The following is a 22000-nucleotide window of genomic DNA, read 5'->3' on the forward strand; positions in this document are numbered from 1 at the left end:
ACTCAAGAGTGCTCAGGCTGAAGTACTAATAGTAATGGATGCGTCCTCACTCACACACACACACTCAGCAGTGGAACTTTCCAAATTACAGCTGGCCAGGTTTTCTCAGGAACAGAACATGCGCACACAGAGATGGTGCATATATTTATACTGTCTGGAAAATGTGTGTGTGAAAACAAAAATACTGTAGGAATGATGGAAGAGAAAAGTTAAACATGACTGACTTTGATCTCACCACTTAACAGAAGCAGCTCTGCAAACAGAACCAGCATCCTATAAGAAATGTTGCATGAATTATTGAAACACTCCACAAAATAAAGCACTTTCTTTAATATATCACGTCTTGGCATGCATTGCTAACTCAGTGCTGAGACCATAGAGTTATGGAGGTTTCCCCTGACAGATCAGTTTAATGTTTAACTCATAATGCATTTCATTCCACTAGAGATTAGAAGCGAGTGACATTTGAAAGAGCCTCCAAGAGCACTGGATTACTGAATGTGTGCATATGTCAAGATTTCAGAAAGAGATATTATTGTGAATAATCCCATATGCAGTGCAGCTATTAGTGACATACTGTTTACGCATGTGCAAATGCAAATGCGTGTCACTTCACTTTAAGCAGTATATTCCTGTATTACCGAATCCTTTCAGGAAAATGTGCATTCATAGAAAAAGTTAAGCTGATAGTTACCAGCAGATATACTGTAATGAGGCTGAAGGAACATCCATGGAAATCCCACTCCAACTATGAATCTGTTCATAGTCCTGATGGTTTATCAACCATTAAAGGGCTTCACAGCAGGTGGCTGCTGCGGTTCTGCAAAGTGTGCAAAATTTACTCTAGTATGTGTGTTTGTATTTATCAACTCTTACTACATCAAAATGCTCATGTGGCCAATCCTATATATGTTAATGAGTGTGCTCAGGGCTTTAACAGTAGCCATGTACAGGCTGACAAAACAAGCTTAAAGGCCCACTGAAGTTCCTTGCAACACGCAGCTTTACTCACTGTGTTGACGTAATTTCCAATGAAATAGGAATACAGGGCGGGTTATATCTAGAAGCCCCTCCCCTTTTAAAAAAATAGCCAATAGTATTTCGCCTAGATCACAGCTCGGCCAGAGCTGTTGAGCTTGTAAAGCCCAATATTCCTAATAATTTCTAACCGTTTCTCCTCCAAATCTCCTCCATATTACTTTAAAATATAGCATTGTGTGTTGAATACAAATATGTCCAAACGTTTTGTGGTTTGTGCCGACTCGCACGTATGATCAGCTCTGGACCGGAGCAGACTGTGCTAGCTCTGCGGTGGTTCACGTGACACTAACGCGAAAACAGACTTTATTCGCATCAATGGAAAGCATATTTACGCTGTCTGAATCATTTCCTAACCTCTAGTCAACATATAGAAACTAGTAAATGTGTGAACAAATGATCGTTTTCAGCCGCAGCTTCAGCTTCTGTTAATAGTGTAGGTAGGGCCGGGAATTCAGATTCTAGAGAGCATTTGATTGGACAGAAGATTTGATAAGAAGCTGAAGTTCGCAGTGATGTCATGAAAATCTGTGATCCGTTTAAGCAGAAGTTTTGAATGCTTATATCTCCTAAATGAGAATTTTGTCATTGTTTTGGGACAAACCAGCTTACTCATAACCTTAAGGTTAACATATTTATACTAAAAGATAAATTCACGGGGATATTTAAAGGTGCTCTTGAATGAAAAATTGAATTTATCTTGGCATAGTTAAATAACAAGAGTTCAGTACATGGAAATGACATACAGTGAGTCTCAAACTCCATTGTTTCCTCCTTCTTATATAAATCTCATTTGTTTAAAAGACCTCCGAAGAACAGGCGAATCTCAACATAACACTGACTGTTACGTAACAGTCGGGGTGTACACCCCCAATATTTGCATATGGCAGCTCATGTTCTCAACATTATGAAAGGCATTAGACAAGGGCAGCCAGTAACATCTGGATCTGCACAGCTGAATCATCAGACTAGGTAAGCAAGCAAGAAAAATAGCGAAAAATGGCAGATGGAGCAATAATAACTGACATGATCCATGATAACATGATATTTTTAGTGATGTTTGTAAATTGTCTTTCTAAATGTTTCGTTAGCATGTTGCTAATGTACTGTTAAATGTGGTTAAAGTTACCATCGTTTCTTACTGTATTAACGGAGACAAGAGCCGTCGCTATTTTCATTTTTAAACACTTGCAGTCTGTATAATTCATAAACACAACTTCATTCTTTATAAATCTCTCCAACAGTGTAGCATTAGCCGTTAGCCACGGAGCACAGCCTCAAATTCATTTAGAATCAAATGTAAACGATATAACAGTATACAATACCCACATAATCCGACGCATGCGTGCCGCAAGCATGACGAACACTTTGTAAAGATCCATTTGAGGGTTATATTAGCTGTGTAAACTTTGTTTATGCACTGTTTAAGGCAAGCGCGAGCTCCGTGGGCGGAGAGCACGAGAATTAAAGGGGCAGCAGCATAAATCAGCTCATATTTAATGATGCCCCAAAATAGGCAGTTAAAAAAAGAATTAAAAAAAATCTATGGGGTATTTTTGAGCTGAAACTTCACAGACACATTCAAGGGACACCTTAGACTTATATTGCATCTTGTAAAAAAACATTTGAGGGCACCTTTAAATAGGCTTACTTAGTGGTGATGTTTTTTTCCATTTTGGCCATTTTTTTTTTTATTTTGCATAAACTATCTAGACTGGTTTTAAAGTTTAAGGGCATTTATATTTTATTTTATTTTGTACAAACTAGACTGGTTTACTTTTTTTATATAATTTTTAAAATTAATATTTTGTCATTTAAAAAAATGGTTGCCCCTGGGAAAATAGTAATCTATACAGCTACACAAGTGGTTGTGGCTTAACAGCTTATTGTCTAGAATCTTTGAACCATTAAGATTCTAAAATAAATAGAAAGGAAGACTTTTTTTAAGCTTTTGCATTTCAACCTGCTGTCTTTCACTATTTGTTTTACGTGTGTATTGGTTTCAATAGAAACTGAATGAAATGGTTGTATGAGGATAGTGTTCTGAGATTAGCAGAAAGCCACAGATCAGATCAGATGCAGATGCGAGCACAGAACTCTCATTCTTGCTGTACAGAAATCCACCCATGCTAAAAATAATCAAAGTGGATAGAAAGGAGTTCTTCACATTGAAGAAATAAGAAAACAATGTGTGGGCGTGATAAGAGAACTTGTCAGATATGTGCAGAAACATTTACCTTCACGAGACATAAGATGGCACTTCTTCACATATTTGTAGACATTTCCATAACACATTTATGGACAGAAAAAATGGCCATAGGTTGTTCACAGTCTTTTGTTGGGTCACTCAGCTGGAACCACATCTGTCAACATAAAAAATGTATAACTCAGATAACATAGCCACTGGCTCACACTTGACTATTATGTCAAAACCTTTTTACTTGCACTTAAGTGGTGAACATTGAAATAGTCACAATTTTTATTAAGGAAAAGGAGCAGATCCATACCAAAAATTGGGTTGGCCAGAGCAATACTTATTTTTTCATATTATATGTAAGAACAACAATCAACACTGGGAAACTAGGAGAGGATACAAATTTTTGGACCCCTCTATACTCTTACACATTAATGTTCTCAATAAAGCAATGAACACTGTAACAATAAGACCCTGCAGTTAAATGATTTCGTACTGTACTGTATTTGCATATCAGTATCAGATTGTCATTTACTTCTTCCAATTTTAATATATATATATATATATATATATATATATATATATATATATATATATATATATATATATATATATATATATATATATATATATATAAAATGGTCTCAAATCTCAAGCAAATGGTCCCATGTCCCATTGTGGTCATTTTTTTCTTGCTGGCTTATTTGGGCCTATATATATATATATATATATATATATATATATATATATATATATATATATATATATATATATATAAACACATTTTATGTCACTTTTTATGTTTAGCAATTGCTAGAAATAGGCTCATCAAATGTTTTCTTTATAATTGTTTTTTTTTGTTAATTTGTTTCTTTAAAAAATAATATATGCAATAGAAGGCAAAATAAGGAAATTGAGTGGCATTATTATAACAGCTATTAATTCATAAACACACTTTTGTTTGAAAACAATGCTGTTCATTGCAAAAGATTAAGGACTAGTTTACAGTTTCAGCATAGTGTTAATGAATACATTAACACACAAGTGCCAAATGTATATATTATGTACTCAACCACACACTCATGGGCTAAGCCAAAAAAGGTAAAATATTTACCGGTCTTTTAACCATTTTAATTACAAATCACTGGTCAGGAAATTAGCAAGAATTGCACAAATACTGTGAATAAAGTAACATATATATATATATATATATATATATATATATAGCCTTCCCTTCATTTTCTTTAAACATTCACTCAATGTTCAAACAGTTCATGAATAGCTGAAAAATGTTTCTTAGTTATTTTGAGTTTAATGTATTCATTCACTATAAAGTTCAAATCTGGACTCTGACTAGGCCATAACATTAGCCTGATGAGCTCAAGCCACTTTTTGGTTGTCTTTGCAGTTTGGGCAGGATTGTCTTGTTGGAAAATAACATCTAATCATTCCTCATTAGATAACAGCTTTTCAATTGTGGGAAGCAAGCCATTCTGCAATATTCTCCTGTACTCCAAAGCTCACCAATACCAACAGCTAAAAAGGCTCCCCACACAGTCAACTCTTTCTCCATGTTTCACTGTGGTAGAGATGCATTTATTATTATACTTCTCAGCAGATTTTCATAAATGCCGCTCTGGAGCATCACCATGCATCTTGTGTTTCATTGTGATCCATCACTCCACACAACTTCCCATATTCTGCCAAAAAACTTCATTCTGTCTTTGATGCATTTCTGAGACAGCAATGACTTAAGTATTGCATTTGCTTAAATTTTGCAAAATTCCTGACCAATAATTTGTGGTTAAGAAAATTAAAAGGATACTGTTTAGCTATTCTTGGCTTGGCCTTTTTTTCTCTTTTGCCCAGGAGTGTATATACGACACAATATGTGCATACAGTGCCATTTGACCTTACATTTTAATAACAGTTTCTGGCCTGGTTCCACAGACAGGGCTTGGATTAAGCCAGGATTAGACCTTAGTTCAATTAGGACATTTAAGTAGCTTTCATAAACATGGCTTAGAAAAAAACATTACTGGCACTGACATATTTTAAGAAAACTTTCAGTTAAAACTAAGCCTGTCGCAATAATCAATATATCGACTTATAGCGCTATATACATAACCTTAATAATTTTTGGTGATGCAATATATAGCCCATTATGTTTACATGAAAATGATTGTCACCAACATTTTGCCAATCATGCTGTCATCTGCAGTTCCTACACAGAGCAGTCATCGACAGGTGAAAAAATACGTTATTTGAGGTGTTATAGTGTTTTCCTGACAACTACAGACAGTTCTGAAGTTTTTTTTTACTTGTTACTTTGCACTTTTTTTTTTTAGAAAATATTTACCGTTTATTCAAGTTTTTTATTTAGGATATTACATTTTTTGATCCTTCATTTCCATGATCTAAAGAATTAAATGGCTGTTGTCATTTTAAAGTGTGTAGGCCTACTTGCATTATTATGCTGTTATATTATGATTATATATTCAGTGGTATAAAATGGTCTTAAAATAACAATAATATCGTTTATCGCAATTATTTCTGGAACAATATATCGCACAACAAAAAGTAGTTATCATGACAGACCTACTTAATACGGCTCAATAATGCATTTTTTAGTCTAGGCTTAAGCCTTGTCTGTGAAACTGGGGGTCTGTTTGTCTATTTATGGCCTCAACAACTAGATAATTTCATAAAAACACTCCATATATGTCCATTAAAGAAAGGTTTTAATAAATCAGCCAGGACAGAGAAATTGATCAAAGCAACTCATATAATCTCAACCATTTAAAAAAAAATAGGCAATGAAACATAAATATTAAAATAAACATGTTGAACAGCTTATGCTGTTATATAAATATATATCCAAGAAAAAATCTTAGTCATATGCACCACATTAGAGTTTAAAGCAAGATTTTCCCCACTATAAATATACAAAACAATATATTCTGTGTTCCAATATACTCAATATATCCGAAATATGCACTGTGGCACTGGTACAAACTGAAGCTACGGCTTCAATTGAAGGAAACTGAGGCATGATTATACTCAAAAATAGTCTAACTGAAAAGTTCTCCCAGAGGATATAGCCATATAGGGCTAGCATTATGTGCTGTATTCAGCCTGCATGAGCATATGCAGCTGCTGTCGGACGACAGCAGTATTGAAGGAAGACAGGAAACGAGGTAATTCCCCTCTGAGAAGTTCCTCTAAAGGCACAAACTGCAGAACCTGCCTCCCCAGCTCAAGTTTAACTTTCTTCATGTTCTCCATCACGTCCCGGAGAAAGTCCACCAGCCGGGGTAGGACTGAAGGTGGAGAGAAACCCATACACACAAGAGCAGCATGAGGCCAACCAGACAAGGAACGGAATGTGATGTAACGAAAGCACAGGTGGAGTGTGAAAACTAGGCCGGAAGTGAAGCGGGTTAAGGCCGAACATAAGGGAATCACAAGGGCTGACCCAAGACGCTGGTTCTGCAGAGCATAAAGCACAGCGTTCAGAAGCTCAAGTTGATAGTCTGGTTGTCCGTCGTGCAACGTGGAATCCTGTACCTCACAACAAGATGGTCCTTGCAAAAACTCTGGCTGGAATTTAACGCCTACAAGTGTGCCATCACACCAAGACCGGCTTCTCAGCACCAAACAAGATGTCACATCAGGATGGCTGCAAATCTCAGATAAGATGCTTACAGGGGAGTCGGTCCTGCAGGAGTTGCATATTGGCACGGCTCTGTTTGAATGATTTACCGCCTTGACCCTCAGGTTCTCTTCCAGAGCTTCATTCAGGAAGTCTAGCATTTCTTGATCACAGAAGGTGGAACTGCAGACTTTGGGAAGGGCAGCTCCCTCAAGGGCAAACCAGGTTCCCAAATCGCACTCATCCAATGGGCCACTAAGTACAATCTCACATCCTTCTGTTCCTGCAAGATGCTTCTCAATTGATGCCCCATAATTTCCTTGAGCAAGACGCTGCTTCCATCCCTGAAGTTCCATCTCTTTGCGCTGATTGAAAGAGCCCATTTGCTTCCTCTCGCAGTGTTTTACCCATCTGGCCACACCACCACCACGGCAAACCCAGCTTTTCCGAGGAAGGTAGTGAACATTGAAACGTTTTGTATAAAACTCTGCTGCATATTCCCTGAGCTGCTCCAATCGCCTGCGCTGTTCTACACTCATGCCTACAAAAAGCTTAAGGTTCTCCTGGATTGTGTTAACTTGCAATGCATGGAAAAAAGTACATATCTCTTCATGCTGACTTAGAAATGAGTCTGGAATGCAGCGGCGTGGAAAGAGCGCCACAGTGGTTGACAGGTCTGGCCCGTAATTACGGATTAACTTTGAGAGCAATGGGCGAATTTGTTCTTTGGCTTGATAGTCCAAGCACACTATATACAGTTCTGAATTTCCAGACTTGCTTGTGCCTGGCTTGAAGATGTTCACAGAACGGAAGCAGCATGCAAGAAGATACAGAAGACAGACAGATGAGTGTTCAAATAGCGTGAACATCTTCAGAACAAATGAGCCTCCGGTTCCTAACAGCAGTAGCGCACAAACGGCTTCGCAATATTGTAGCGGAGCAACTAATCTCTCCTGCTCTCCTGGGTCTCCCTGACAGTCAAAGCTTCCATCTGCTGTAACCAAATCAACACAGCGCATGTTGCTCACAAATCTGGGCAGTTCCAGCAGATGCTTCTGAAGCATTATGTCACCTGTGTTGTCGGATCCAAAGAACCACCAAGGAAGAGTGTGTGCGATGAGTCTGTCATCTGTAATAGTGCAACCACGTCCGTTGGCTTCGTAGTATGGATTTAGTGTGTTTGCAATCCAGCTCCAGTCACAGTGCAGGCCACTCGTCTTTAGGAAGTGATTCAGAGCTGATATGAAGGCACCAGGGGCTTCACACAAGTGTATGGAGTTCAACTCGCCACTCTTCAAGGCATTGTCAGGAAGGAGTTTAAAAGTGCCAAGGATCTCATAGAACTTGGCCCAAGCCTGCGTGCACAGCTCTGCGTTTGTTGTGGAGCGAAGGTGGGCTGTAACGGTGCCTGCTCGGTTGGTGAAACAAGTATGCTGGTGCCATACCGACAGGTCTTTATCGCTGAGTTGATTCTTCACTTCATTTAGTGATCGTTTCAGAGCCTGCAAACGTGGGTGAGTTGCATGAGGATCACAGAGCACCAAACTTGGGTCAGGTAATTTCCATTCTCCTCCAGCAGGGGGGACATAACCTCTGACCTTGTTGAAGAGGTGGTGAACCTCCACACATATCTCCTCGTCACAAGTTTCTAGGGCATTTGATTTTTCTGGTGCCGTTCTTTTTCTCACTCCCCGGCCCCGGTTCATCTTTCAAACCTATGTTCGGTGACATCAATCACTCACAAAACTGGAAAAGACAAAAACAATCAGTCAAGATTTTTCTACATTAGCAGTATAATATGGCAGAATATGAATAGTTTAAAGGGATAGTTCAATCAAAAATGTCATCATTCATTTACTCATCCTCATGTTGTTCCAAACCTGTATTGTCTTTCTTCTGTGGTACACACAAAAAAAAAAAATTTAAATCTTTGATCAATGGTAAAATATTTTTTTCATGGACAAAAAACAAACACTAAAACATTTCTTTTATGTTCCACAGAAAAAAAAAAATTGTACACGGTTGGAATGACAGGAGTAAAATGACACAATTTTTATTTTTGGGGTAAAGGGTTGGTTCACCCAAAAAATAAATTACTCACCCTCATGCCGTACCACACCCGTAAGACCTTCGTTCATCTTCGGAGCACAAATTAAGATATTTTTGTTGAAATCCGATGACTCAGTGAGGCCTGCATAGGAAGCAATGACATTTCCTCTCTCGAGATCCATAAAGGTACTAAAAACATATTTAAATCAGTTAATGTGAGTACAGTGGTTCAATATTAATATTATAAAGCGACAAGAATATTTTTGGTGCATATTATATAAGTCAAAATAACGACTTATATAGTGATGGCTGATTTCAAAACACTGCTTCATGAAGCTTAGGAGCATAAATGAATCAGCGTATCGAATCAGCGGTTCAGAGCGCCAAAGTCACATGATTTCAGAAGTTTGGCACGCGATCCGAATCATGATTCGACACACTGATTCATCTGTGCTCCGAAGCTTCCTGAAGCAGTGTTTTGAAATCGGCCATCACTAAATAAGTCGTTATTTTTTTTTTTTTTTGGCGCATCAAAATATTCTTGTCGCTTTATAATATTAATATTGAACCACTGTACTCACATGAATTGATTTAAATATGTTTTTAGCACATTTATGGATCTTGAGAGAGGAAATGTCATTGTTGGCTATGAAGGCCTCACTGAGCCATCAGATTTCAACAAAAATATCTTAATTTGCATTCCGAAGAAGAACGAAGGTCGGATGTGGAACGGCATGAGGGTGAGTAATAATGACGTTATTTTCATTTTTGGGTGAACTAACCCTTTAAATATGCCTTTAATTGTAATGCTAGTAGGTATTAAACTTCTGAAATATTTCTAGTGAGTTCCTAATAGTTTTATACATTTTATTACAATTCTCTATTAAGTTGATATTTAGTTTTTTTTTTTTTTTTTTCAGGGTTTCAGGATACAATTTATATGAAAATGTAATGTTAGATCCTGTAACTGAAGTCTGTCACCTTTTTAAAACACTTTCTTGCCTTCACTGGTTCATTTTAATGATCCTGCATTGTGACAAATATATTTTAACATTAGTTAAAATTGCACATATATCATATACCTTTTTTTTTTTAGGTGGTCACACAACTTCCCAAAAGAACCCAGGTGAAAAATACAATAGTGTTTTGAACCATACTATAATAAACTGTAGTATACTGTATATTATAGTATTTACAACACTTTGTTAATGAATGTTACAGCATACTATAATATTAATTATAGTGAACTAATCTACTGTAATACTGTAGTATACTTTAGTTTTTACTACAGTAAACTGTGGTGTATTGTAATATAATATACCCCTATAGATTAAAAAAAAAACTTAGTACAGTATTGGGTAATGTAATTTGTTTATATCACTATAGTTGTTATATTATCACATCAACTATAGAGTTTCCACAACAAATTAATTCAAGTACTTTACTATAGTATGGTTCAAAAACACTATAGTATTTACTATAAATTACTATAGTATTTTTTCTCCTGGGAACTGAATCCCAACTACCCATTAAATTCCAGTGATGCAATTTCCTTGCATTAAGAGGAGCTTATGATTTGCTCTGTGTTTTTATAGACAAACCAAACAAAAGTCCATGACACAATAGGAAAAACTGCCTAAAACCCCCGTGTTTTCATTTATTTCGTGGATTGTATGTCTGTCTGGCTAGCTAGCAAACAAGCTAACGAGGCTACAGTATCTTAGAAATGTAAATAAAAGCTTCGTACAAAAATTATAGTTTAATTTATAATTTTTTGACCATGTTACTTTATGAACCGCTGCTTAATATCAACCGAATCTTTAACAGAGCTGACAGATGAACGCAATCACTGATATGGGACTGTTGTGGTGGCTAATTTAGGGAAGATTTGCAGGAAAATCCGATGTGTCGATTACGGCCTGCTAAACTGAACTGGAAACGAAATTGATAGTATGATTTTGCTTTTTTTGCATTAACGTTTACCAGAATTCGATGTCATGAAACTAACAGAATGAGATCTGCTTGTGCTTACCGACCTCAGCACGGGTTCAGCTTCCTCAGTGTTAATGCAGTGCGACACTCGCTTACAAGCTCGGCTGTGATAGGAGGAGGGGAGTGACTTCCAGCAAGACACACTTCTGTATTTCAATTCATTGTTAATGCTACATTGAGATGTTGAAATTAAATTGTTAATTTTTCACTTTTGCTGTTCTTGCTTTTACACTTAATACTTATACTTATGACATAACATTGACTGTTCTTATAGCTGTTGGCTGCCTAATGGTTGCCAACTTCTGGAATAAGGGACAATGGTGGTTCTTTAAAGGAAAATAAGGGACAGAATAAAGGACACTCAACATATTTGTATACTGTACCACACAGTGTATGTAATTTCAGTATCTGCAGTCAAGTTTGTGAATAAAAGATGTATAAAAGGTTCTCAGACATAAACACATTTGGGTAATTTCGTGTCAAAATCAACCAAAACTTTCCCTGCTCAAATTTTTTTCCTGAAGAAAGACAAACATAAATGAAGAAGAAAGCCAAAATATTAATTGTAATGGATGTATATTTACTAAGTTTTCCAATATTTTGTAGATGGGGGTCAGAATTACAATTTGGGGTCAGATTATGGGGGTGAAATGACTTGAACAACATCATTATTTTATTTTAAGACAGAGATTGGTAGGCCTGTTAGTTAAATCTGTTGATGTTAGCAATCTTTGTTGCATTATATGCCAGCAGTTCAAAAATGGCAAAAAGCACTTCTTGTGTTTTTCGTCCAAAGTTTGCATTTCTGTAACTCATATTACAGATATCTTAATATCCTTTTAGATTCTAATTCTTAAAAAAAAAAAAAAAAAAAAAAAAAAAAAAATATTTTTAAGGCATTATATGGTTAATTTCAAGGGATCTCGATGCGCTTCCATGAGTAAATTAGTACACATTTTCAATGTCACACATTTTTCTAAAGAACAAATAATGTTGAAACTGGAAAAGTATCTCGTTTTTCTCTATCAACACGATTGAACATTTTTGTCTGAGTGCCATAAATAGTATTTTTCCAAAGTTTGTGTGCCTGTAATTCTAAAAGTATTAAAGATATCTCAATATCCATCCATATTCTCATTCTTCATACACTTTTCTTTTGTAATCTTCATTTTAAAGGCCCTATAATATGGTTCAATCCCATAGATATAATGTGGCTCCATGTTCAAACTGCTGAATTTTACCCATTTTCTATATAGCTAACAGATATTAAATATCAACCTCTATTCAAAACCATAAACTTAATAATAATAATAATAATAATAAATTGTCAGGAAGACAGGCCTACATAAAATGTGAAAGCATAATAACTGAACCTGAAATCTTTGAAATTTCAGCCAATAAAGCATTTTTTGAACAATGGCACTTAAAAGTTTGATCTAAATGTTGTTGCAAACATGAATAAATGCATATTTTTCAATTAAACAGAAGTAGAGAACTAAGAGGATTAGCTTAGTATGGGCTGCTTTGAGACTTTATTATTTTGTTCCAATAAAGTTAGGCTACTTAAATGTTTTTTCATTTTGACATTATTTGCATTAGTGAAAGACGACTTCTCTTTTTGATCACGACGTCTTCCCTCAGGGAGATTGCATGTTTTCTAGCATGGCTGTATGTTGCTGAAATCAAATCGAGAACAGTGAAAGGGATTTGCCGTTAGCGAGAGAGCCGCTGGATGTGAAACAGAAGCGACCAGCCGGCAGAGTCTGCTTGGTCCTAAAGCCTTCAGCGAACGGCTATGTTCGCAAATTTGTCTCAAAGGAATGCTTAATTCTCAGTTTAGAGCATATGCCTAAGAATACGGGACAAACTGCGTATGCCTTTCATACGGAACACTTTATTGATGCCTTAAATATACGGGACGGTTGTCAACCCTACTGATAAACTGTCTTCTGATCTGCTCTCTTAATGCATTTTACACACACACATGCACACACACACACACACACGGTTTTATGCGGACTTTCCATAGATATACTGATTTTAACTCTATACAAACTGTATATTCTATCCCCAAACACAACCCTCAGAAAACGTTCTGCATTTTTACATTTTCAAAAAAAACAAAAACAAACAAACAATGTTTTTAAGCTGTTTTCCTCATGAGGACCAAAATATGATGCCACAAAGTCAAACAATTCAGGTCCTTGTGGTGATATTTTGTCCATACAGCGTGGGGAAGACAACAAAGGTACTAATAATAAGACATACATTATTTAGGAATGTGTCTTTATTATATGCCTGGTATAGTTTACAGTGACATACTATCTTTTAAAAAATCCCACCAGTTAATTTCAGTTCTAGTTATTAACCATAATGACAATTGCAGAAGTCCATCTCAAGCCTTAATGCATTATATGAAGCAAAATCTGGGTCGTCAGAAAGCTGTGCATGATTTACGTACAGTTTCTTTAATCTTTTTTATGCCTTTTTGTGCCCTGTATTATTGAATGCTTTGATAATAATGTAATCAAGTGAACAAAATATATAACACTGGCCTAGTGGTTTTGGGATATTTTACTGCAACAATCGTATGTATTGCACCTTTAACATTTCAGGTCAGCTCATTCTAAACCATCAGGAGCCAGATCTCAGGCAAAAAGCTTTTGTCAGTGTGCTACCCGTTATTTTTCTGGTGTTGGTACACTTCATGCAGGCCAGGGTACCAATTTGAACACATACTAGAACAAAACACAGATCATTACATTAACAATCCCTCTGAGACTCAATGTGTTAAAGTGAACAAGGTATATATAGACCCCTAAAAGTAAGTAAACACTAAGCAGTCATTTACAAGGCATTTTAATCCTGAGTGACTTTCAATATATATTTATTAGTGATGTTAACCCAGCTCAAAGGCAGCAATCCGATTACAGCAATAAGATGTTACAATTAAGAAACCATATCATACTCTCTCTCTACCCTTGTCAAGTTGTATCAATCTCTTAGCATTCTGCATTCTAATCCACTCATTTCAACATAAGTGTGCTCACTTTAACGCAACTCTCATACGCATGAATGCGCATCCATATGAGACAGCTGAACGCACATGCAAGCACAAGCGCCCTTACGTTGATGAATACACTTGAGCACACATGTACATTTATGCATGACAGCACCCACACATCAGCTCAGCTCTATTCTGGTCATCTAAATGTTGCTCATTTAACAATGATGTCTCAGAATTAGTCGGCATGAGAACAATAAATGTATACATTTCTATAAGACTATATAGTGTTTTGGTGCCCTTTCTTTTTATTCTCTTTCCCACTGTAACCTTAAACATAGGTCTGAATCTATCCCTTGACCCTTTTCTGTTTCTTGGGCATTTACTGTACAAGAGCCGTGGGGTCAAAATCTGCCTGTCACCATGGCAATAAACCGCTTCATTCATGCAAGCATGCTTGTCATCTCCATAGTAATGATCTGACCCTGACAAATTACTGTGCCTTAAATTCACACATGCACAGGCAGTTATACAGCCGCATATTTCCAATATGCTGAGCTAGGGGAATTTTCTCTGCATCGCTCTTATCTCTGCTCACGCACATTTCTGTTGCTTAGTGGCAATATTTCTTCACCCATTTTCCATGGGTGACATGATTTGAATTCAATACATTTTGTTTGTTAAAATACAATTTGTTGTAAGACATGCTGTTTTATAAATCAAAGAATTGGACAGTGGATCTTGCTCGATGAATAGTGCAGCCTGTGAGAAAGTTTAAGAGATTCAACACAGATACACACATTATTTGAAGCAATAGCAAATAATGTAAATTATGTCATATATGTACTAACAAAGCTATATGCTTATATCTATATCCAAACATATCTATATAAAAAATAACCCACTCTCTCATGCTCCGTCAAGGCATTTATTTGATAAAAAAATGCAGTAAAAACTGTAATTTTGTTAAATATTATTACAATGTAGTGATAAATGTTTTCTGATTTTCACAACTGATTTTTAAATATAATTTATTCATGTAATGGCAAAGCTGAGTTTTCACATGATGCTTCAGAAATTAGTCGGATTTGGTGCTCAAGAAACATTTCTTATTATGGTCAGTAAGTTGTGCTGCTTAATATTTTTGTATAAACTGTGATGCATTTTTCTAGGATCATTTAATGAATAGAAAGCTTGAAAGAACAACATTTATTTGGGACAGAAAGCTTTTGTTACATTATAAATGTCTTTCCTGTCACTTTTGATCAATGTAATGTGCCCTTGTTAAATAAAAGTATTAATGTCCTTGGAAAAAAAAAAAAATTAAATTAAATTAAAATAAAAGCACATATTGCATATGATGATTATATCAAAATGATTAAATATGTAAAGATATAAGACAAACAAATAAAATAAGAAGTTTGTTTGCAATATAATCATAGTCAATAAAGCATCACACTAGAGTAGGCCTACTTACGATATCCCAAATGTTTCCAACTATTTGTAAATCGTGAGAAATCGTGCAATTTTAACCAAGGCTCCGGGACATGTGAGGGGTCATCTGTCAATTGCGTCATCCCCGCGTTACCCTCGGTTTCCGGTTTTATTTTGTAGAAACCATGGAAACACCGAAGATGCTTTAATATATTAAATGCTTTAATAAGCAAGGGAACAGCTGTTTGGTTACGTTTATAGACAGAAAATGAATTATTGTTATATAGCTCAACACATTTAGTCTTATTGTTTAAATCTAATTTTCTTGATTTTTTGCGAGCACCATGGTTTACCATGCTTCAGAGAAAAACTATTTTGTCAAGTAGCTAACATAGCATAATCAAATGCTGCTTTATTTTTAGTAACAGTAATACAGCATTTTCTTCATCATACAGTACGTTTTAAAATTAATTGCATGCCATTTATCAACACAAGCCATCCAGCATTTAATATGACATTTTAAAATCGATCTATCTTACTGCAGTGTGTAACAGTGTCTCACAGCAGCCGCCGAGCGAACGCACAGAGTAATGCTATAACATTTTCAACACTCTCAAATGTATCTAATATGATAAACAGAGCTGTGTTACCTCATACTCATAACCGGAAAAGCGGAAGAGGCGCCGGCTACTGTGTCATAATAAAAGTCCCGCTGGCGTGTGTTACGCAATTGCTCCAGCGTCCTCGTTCAGCTCCAACAACACTCGGTCCTGCTCTGCTTCATGTTACAGTAACATTAATAATCGCATCCATGAACATGAAAATTTCTTCCTGAGTCCTATCCTTATTCTTTTCCACCGTCCGTTGAGGTGAAGACCACATGTCCCAAAATTCTGCACTCAAACTTGGCATCATCAAGCTACGCCTTTGCTTTGAATAGACCTCTAGCGGACAGAAATCTTACATACTGCACCTTTAATTTTACTAAATGTTTTATTAGCATCTTGTTATTTATTTATTTATTTTTTTTTAAACTTTTGCTCCTGTTGAGAGATTTAAAACCAATCTGCAAAAAAGAAGAAGAAGAAAAAATCCCTCCTCCCAAAAAACCCTGCAAAATATGTAGCGTATATTTGTGGCTATATTATGTGTATTAATTCTAAATAGAAACTACTTTTTGAAGGTTCTGGGAATTGCATATCTTTAAGGGAAATATAGGGATTTTTTATGACGCTTCGGTCAGACTCTTCAGATCAAACTTGGTGTATGTGAGTATTAGTATATTTTCTCATGGGTTTGACAGGTTTAGACATGTTTTTGCAGTCTCTGATCATTTGGCTTTCCAGCTTAATAGCTCAATGCAGATGTTCCAACAAAATGACAAACTGGACATCTCTGAACTTCTGTTAATCACATAACTGAATGGATAAGGAAATAGTTGCTCATCAGCGTGGAAATGATTGGTAAAGAAAGGTAAGTTCTCACACTGAAGCTTTGATCATGCTGGCTGTAAATGAGCTTTCATTAAATGGTTAAAATGCAGTTTGTGTATTCTCATGTCCAGAATTTCTATCATGTCACACTTCTACATGATACGAAACAACAGCTCCCCCAAGTGGACTTTTCATATTACAGTGTTTTGTGTATTTTATATCATATAACTCAATTTGAGGACAAAATATTTTCAAATAGAGACTGAAGTCTCTTTTCTGGTAACATTTAGCATTCCCAAAGAGAAAAATGTAGGCTACTTTTATTATGTTTGTTGACAATGTCACATTTTTATAGCGGAAAGTTTGAATCTTTAACATTACTTTATATTGCATATTGTAAATTCTTACTATACTTTATATTGTAATTTCCCTCTATTTAGGCTGCGCGTATTTTAATGTGAAATGCATGCCATCTAATTCATTTTTTTTTTCTATAGCTTTACATTTTGCTACATTAGTTTTAGTTTTTTCACGCCTCGAGTTAAAGAGACTTCATTTATAGCTCAACTCAAAGAAAAATATTAGTATTTCAAATAACAGGGCTGAAATAAGGAAGTTTCAACGTTATGGGAGAGCAATTTACTTCAGTTGTTGAATAAACATTTCACGTTTGGGTATCCTTTCAGTTCGCTGTTGTAGTTTGAAAGTTATGACCCAAAAGTTGATAATAGCCAACTTTCCTGAGTTTCCCCCGACAGTCGCACAGCGGTCGATAAAGTTCCCGCCCCTTCTATAATTTCATTGGTCAGTCAGAGCAAAGCGCTGTCCTAATTGGCCGTTCCATCTGTTACTCAAATCTACTATTCAGTCTCAAGCACTTCCTCCGCTAGGAGTCCATGGAAAGCCCATCACTGGCCAACCCACCGCCTGTCCCCCTCATGCCTGGAGTCTCCGGTTGTCGTGATGAGGTTGCATCGTGATTGCATGGCGGTCGGACGGAGCTGAAAGCACAGAAGTCATGATGGAGACCGTAGAGCAACTGGTGTCTTTCCAACACATCCATGTGCAACTGAACGGCGGCGCTCCATGGGGATTCACTCTGAAAGGAGGGCTGGAGCACGGCGAGCCACTCATCATTACTAAAGTAAGACTGGAGTTTACAAAGAGTTAGAAACTCGTACTACATGCTTGTGTGTGTCTCAGTGATTATATTCAAACCACCTTCTTACATTGTGCTGAAAGTTTAACTCACAGTTTATGCTTGGATGAAATTCAACGGTGCATTGATGGATGTTTGAGAACTTACTGGCAAGGAAATGGATATGATATAAACATAAGACCAAGAGCATCCTTAATGCTCATGTTTAAACTGTTATTTTCACAAATGATAGACCACGAATCTCATGGGATCTGTGAATCATTGACTTTCAAGATCCATGAAAACCCAAAGAAAGGACTGAAAAATCAATGTTTTCATAAGAGACAAACAATAGTGGATGATTGAACATAGATGAAGACCTGGGCACTTCTGCATATATTATATTATTCATTGATTATCCATTCACTATCATGAGTTTTGATAGACCAAATAAATTGGTGAAGCTGATTATTCTGCCAAACAAATGGCTAAATATTTAAAGTGGTCAATTCAACCAGTGTAAGATCCAAAATCTACTGACAGCTATATCAAATGATTTGTGTTTTAAATTTTTTTTTTTTTTTTTTGTGAAATGCACATAAATGTATACATTTTGTGTACATGTTGGTCAAAGTGGTCATTCCAACTAGCATAGGATTTGTGTTTTCAAATACTTTACAGTCAATTTTTTTGTGAAATACACATTTTGTGCACATCCTATGTATTTCATTACTCATATTGCTCTGTTGAAATTACATCTGCTTTCAAAAGCTGAGTGCATATTATTTGTATTATAGGTTTTCATTTAATTTATTCCACATAAACTGCAGCTGCAGCCTGCAGAGATATGGGATTATGAAAATCAGGCTTTAATAAAAACAATCGGTTTTAGTAATTTCTTAGGGTTCCTTGCTGTTTTGTGTCATCAGCTCATTAACTTCATCTTTAGTGTGTAAAACCAACTGGGATGTGGTACTACTGTACAGTAATTTAAACAGAACCTTTTATATATACATGAGCCCAAGGCATATAGGAAATTAGTCATGTTCAAAGAATTTGAACAAAATGATCAGTAATAATAAAAATGAGCTCTTCATGCTGTATATATTATGTCTAATAATTGGAAAAAAACCAACAACAACTTTATCCAGTAATATTAAAATACTCAGTTAAGTTAATGCTTTTTAATTTAATCCACCTATGACTGCATATCTTCCAACTAGAGAAAGTAGTGTTTTTTTTTTTTCCTCACAGGGAGGTAAGGAAATCATGTTTAATTCCTTCTCCTTCCACCCCCATTTCCTTTCCAACGGCATTTGACCAAAAAGTGTTGATTTATTTTTCTTAAATGAAGATGTTTTGGGGGGACAAGACCCCCAGAGATCACATTCCCAGACTCTGCCCCCTGAGTCAGTGGGGAGGAGGGGCTGGGGTCATGAGGGGGAGGCTGGTATTTTTTTGTCTGACAGAAGGAAGAAATTAATTTGATTTGTGCCTATTCAGCATGTCTTAGGAGTTTACAGTTGTTTATTATGGTGCTCAAAACATCTTGATAACTTGTAATGTGCGTTGAGTCTGGTTTGGCTGTGTAGTTGGTAAAATGTCTTTTCTTAGCTCTGCTGTGTTTAATTTAAAGTTTTTTAACGCTTGGCATGCCGCAGTGATATTGTCCCTTTTATCGCTCCCAGGTTTTTGACATTTACATGTCATTTGATCTTTGTTTCTCAATAAATCGCCAGAAGGATCATAATGCATTCAAGATGAACACATTTTAATGATTCTGAGATAAAACTCCATTCTGAAAGAGAGTTGTTAAAAGACAAAAAGGTGTCATTGTTGATTTATTGTAATATTGAGAAGTTTCTTTTGAGGTTTTGTAGCAGGCTGGTTAGTTCTCGGTAAGTGTCAACTCTTGGTTGGATCATGGCCAATCTGATAACCATTGAGTGGGCTTGTTAACTGCTTAACCTGAAACACATGCTTTGTTTGACACACAGACCCTGCATCTGATTCTGTACATGTCTGTATCTACCTGCATCACTCAATTTTTGAGGACTTTATTCGGATATCATCAAAAATGTGATCTACAGAGGCTTCCTCAGTGTTGGATTTCATTATCTCTGTTTGCATGAGCCTTCTGGGGCACATGGCTCCTGTCGCTTGTCGCTGCCACTTACACTGATAGTTTTTCCATCTGATTTGGAGGCAAAGCACAACCTGCATGTTTGCATGTCTTTCTCTCTCTTTTTTTCTGCATGGAATCTCTTGCTCTCTGATCCTATCTTGTTCCATCTTTGCACCCTGAGGGCATTTTTACCCCCCCTTCTCCCCCCAGTGGTCTTAGTAGACTTTTATCTCAAACAGCAAACATAAGGACCTGGTGCCCAAGGCCAGACCCCCCCCCAGGTGTTCAACATGTGCTCAAATTGAAATCCCATGATGGGTCATCGTGACCTCAGCCAGCAGCAAGAAGATATCATGGTATGGTATTGGAAGATTTGGAAGATTTATCAACAAAAACAGTTCATGGATAATACTAGGCATCTCTTGTAAGTCTGAAAGTTGCAAGTTAAAGGGTTAGTTCATCCAAAAACGTAATTTCTTTATTAATTAATTTTATTAATTTTCATTAATTATTCACCCTCATGTCGTTCCAAACCCGCAAGACCTTCTTTCATCTTCGAAACACAAATTAAGATATTTTTGATGAAATCCGAGAGTTTTTTTTTTTAATCTCCCTTAGAAAGCTATGAAATTACCACATTCAAGGTCCAGAGAAGTACTAAAGACACCATTAAAATAGTCCATGTGACTACAGTGGGTCAACCTTAATGTTATGAAGCGACGAGAATACATCAAAAACAAAACAAAAATAATGACTTTATTCAGCAATTTTCTCTCTACCCTGTCAGTGTCCTACGCAGTTGATGCAGTGCAGCGCTTCCATGTTTATGTCTGAACGCTGGCTCAGTATTGTCCGACGCTGTTCACGTGAGCACCACGACACATGTGATGCTAATGCAGGAGCCGGCCAATACTGAGTCGGTGTTCGGACATAAACATGGAAGCTCCGCAATGTGTCTTCAACGTAAACGCTCAACTTTTTTTTTTGTGCACAAAAAGTATTCTCGTTGTTCATAACTTTAAGGTTGAAACACTGTAGTCATGTTGACTATTTTAGCAATGTCTTTACTACTTTTCTGGACCTTGAATGTAATTTCGTTGGTTTCTATGGGAGATTTAAAAAAAAACCTCGAAAATGTATCAAAAATATTTTAATTTGTGTTCTGAAGATGAACGAAGGTCTAAAGGTGATGATACACGAGGCAACTTTGTGAGCATTGTTGGTTGGGCAATTTCCCATTGAGAATGAGCAACAAATTTATATCTGGATTCTTTAGATCAGTCATGGGCAATTTTTTGAGATCCTCCAATCAGAATGCAAGCAGCTGATCACATGACCGGCTTGGAGATTTCAGAACAAATTCAAACAAGATGGCAGCCTCTCAGCCAAAAACACAAGATGCGTCACTCGTATTGTTTTGAATGGGAGAAAGTGCAATGCACAACATGGCGGAATAAGTCCCGCCTTCTAAATAAGAGCCAATCGCCGATCGGTAAAGTCATTACGTCACTGCAGCGGCCGTTAGAAGCTCCGGTTCCTATAGAAACCGTCAGACGTGCCCCTCCGAAATGAGATACAAGAGACGCTCATTTAGAACTGCGCATGCGCATTAGCTTGATCCAGCCTGAAAAATATAATTTTTTTTTGTCATGATTTGAGCGTTTAGAAACTAAATTTATGAGACGGTTGTTGCCAGATTGCATTGGTGTTTTTAAATATGAAATTTAATCGAAAGCTTGGCAAACAGCTTTGGACAATTTGATGTTTCCCCATTCAAAGAGATAGGAGCTGCACTTGAATGCCTGAGAGGCGTTTCAAAGATGGCTGCCGAGTGAAATGACTTGTCTTAAAGGGACTTTGCTCTCATTGCAGTGGAGCACAGAAAAGGAGATTGAACTTGTATCTTTTTACACTGGTAAGTTGTCATGTGTCAACCCAAAA

At 36.5% G+C, this 22000-nt stretch overlaps 2 protein-coding genes across 6 annotated transcripts in view; one reads left to right on the forward strand and one right to left on the reverse strand.

Moving 5' to 3' along the window:
• Nucleotides 1-5990: 5990 nt before the first annotated feature.
• On the reverse strand, nucleotides 5991-11007 carry cmtr2 (cap methyltransferase 2). 5 transcript variants are annotated; one of them, XM_067400439.1, is made up of 3 exons: nucleotides 10970-10985; nucleotides 9915-9959; nucleotides 5991-8780 (listed from the first exon to the last, which is right to left on the reverse strand). In XM_067400439.1, the coding sequence occupies exon 3, from the start codon at nucleotides 8588-8590 to the stop codon at nucleotides 6350-6352; it is 2241 nt and encodes a 746-aa protein (XP_067256540.1). In that variant the 5' UTR covers nucleotides 8591-8780; nucleotides 9915-9959; nucleotides 10970-10985; the 3' UTR covers nucleotides 5991-6349. The 5 variants fall into 5 exon arrangements, with proteins under 5 accessions (XP_067256540.1, XP_067256542.1, XP_067256541.1 ...); XM_067400441.1 differs by lacking the exon at nucleotides 9915-9959 and having other exon boundaries at nucleotides 5991-8630; nucleotides 10966-11007; XM_067400440.1 differs by lacking the exon at nucleotides 9915-9959 and having other exon boundaries at nucleotides 5991-8630; nucleotides 10970-10995.
• A 6717-nt stretch (nucleotides 11008-17724) lies between these two features.
• The window catches only part of shroom4 (shroom family member 4), a 71527-nt gene continuing 67251 nt past the window's right edge, over nucleotides 17725-22000 (forward strand). The window contains exon 1 of the mRNA XM_067401533.1: nucleotides 17725-17940. Within this exon, the coding sequence (XP_067257634.1) occupies nucleotides 17815-17940 (126 nt within the window). The 5' untranslated portion in view covers nucleotides 17725-17814. The remainder of the gene's footprint in view (nucleotides 17941-22000) is intronic.

Source organism: Chanodichthys erythropterus, chromosome 11 (assembly GCF_024489055.1).
Source record: "Chanodichthys erythropterus isolate Z2021 chromosome 11, ASM2448905v1, whole genome shotgun sequence".
NCBI classification, from domain to species: domain Eukaryota; kingdom Metazoa; phylum Chordata; class Actinopteri; order Cypriniformes; family Xenocyprididae; genus Chanodichthys; species Chanodichthys erythropterus.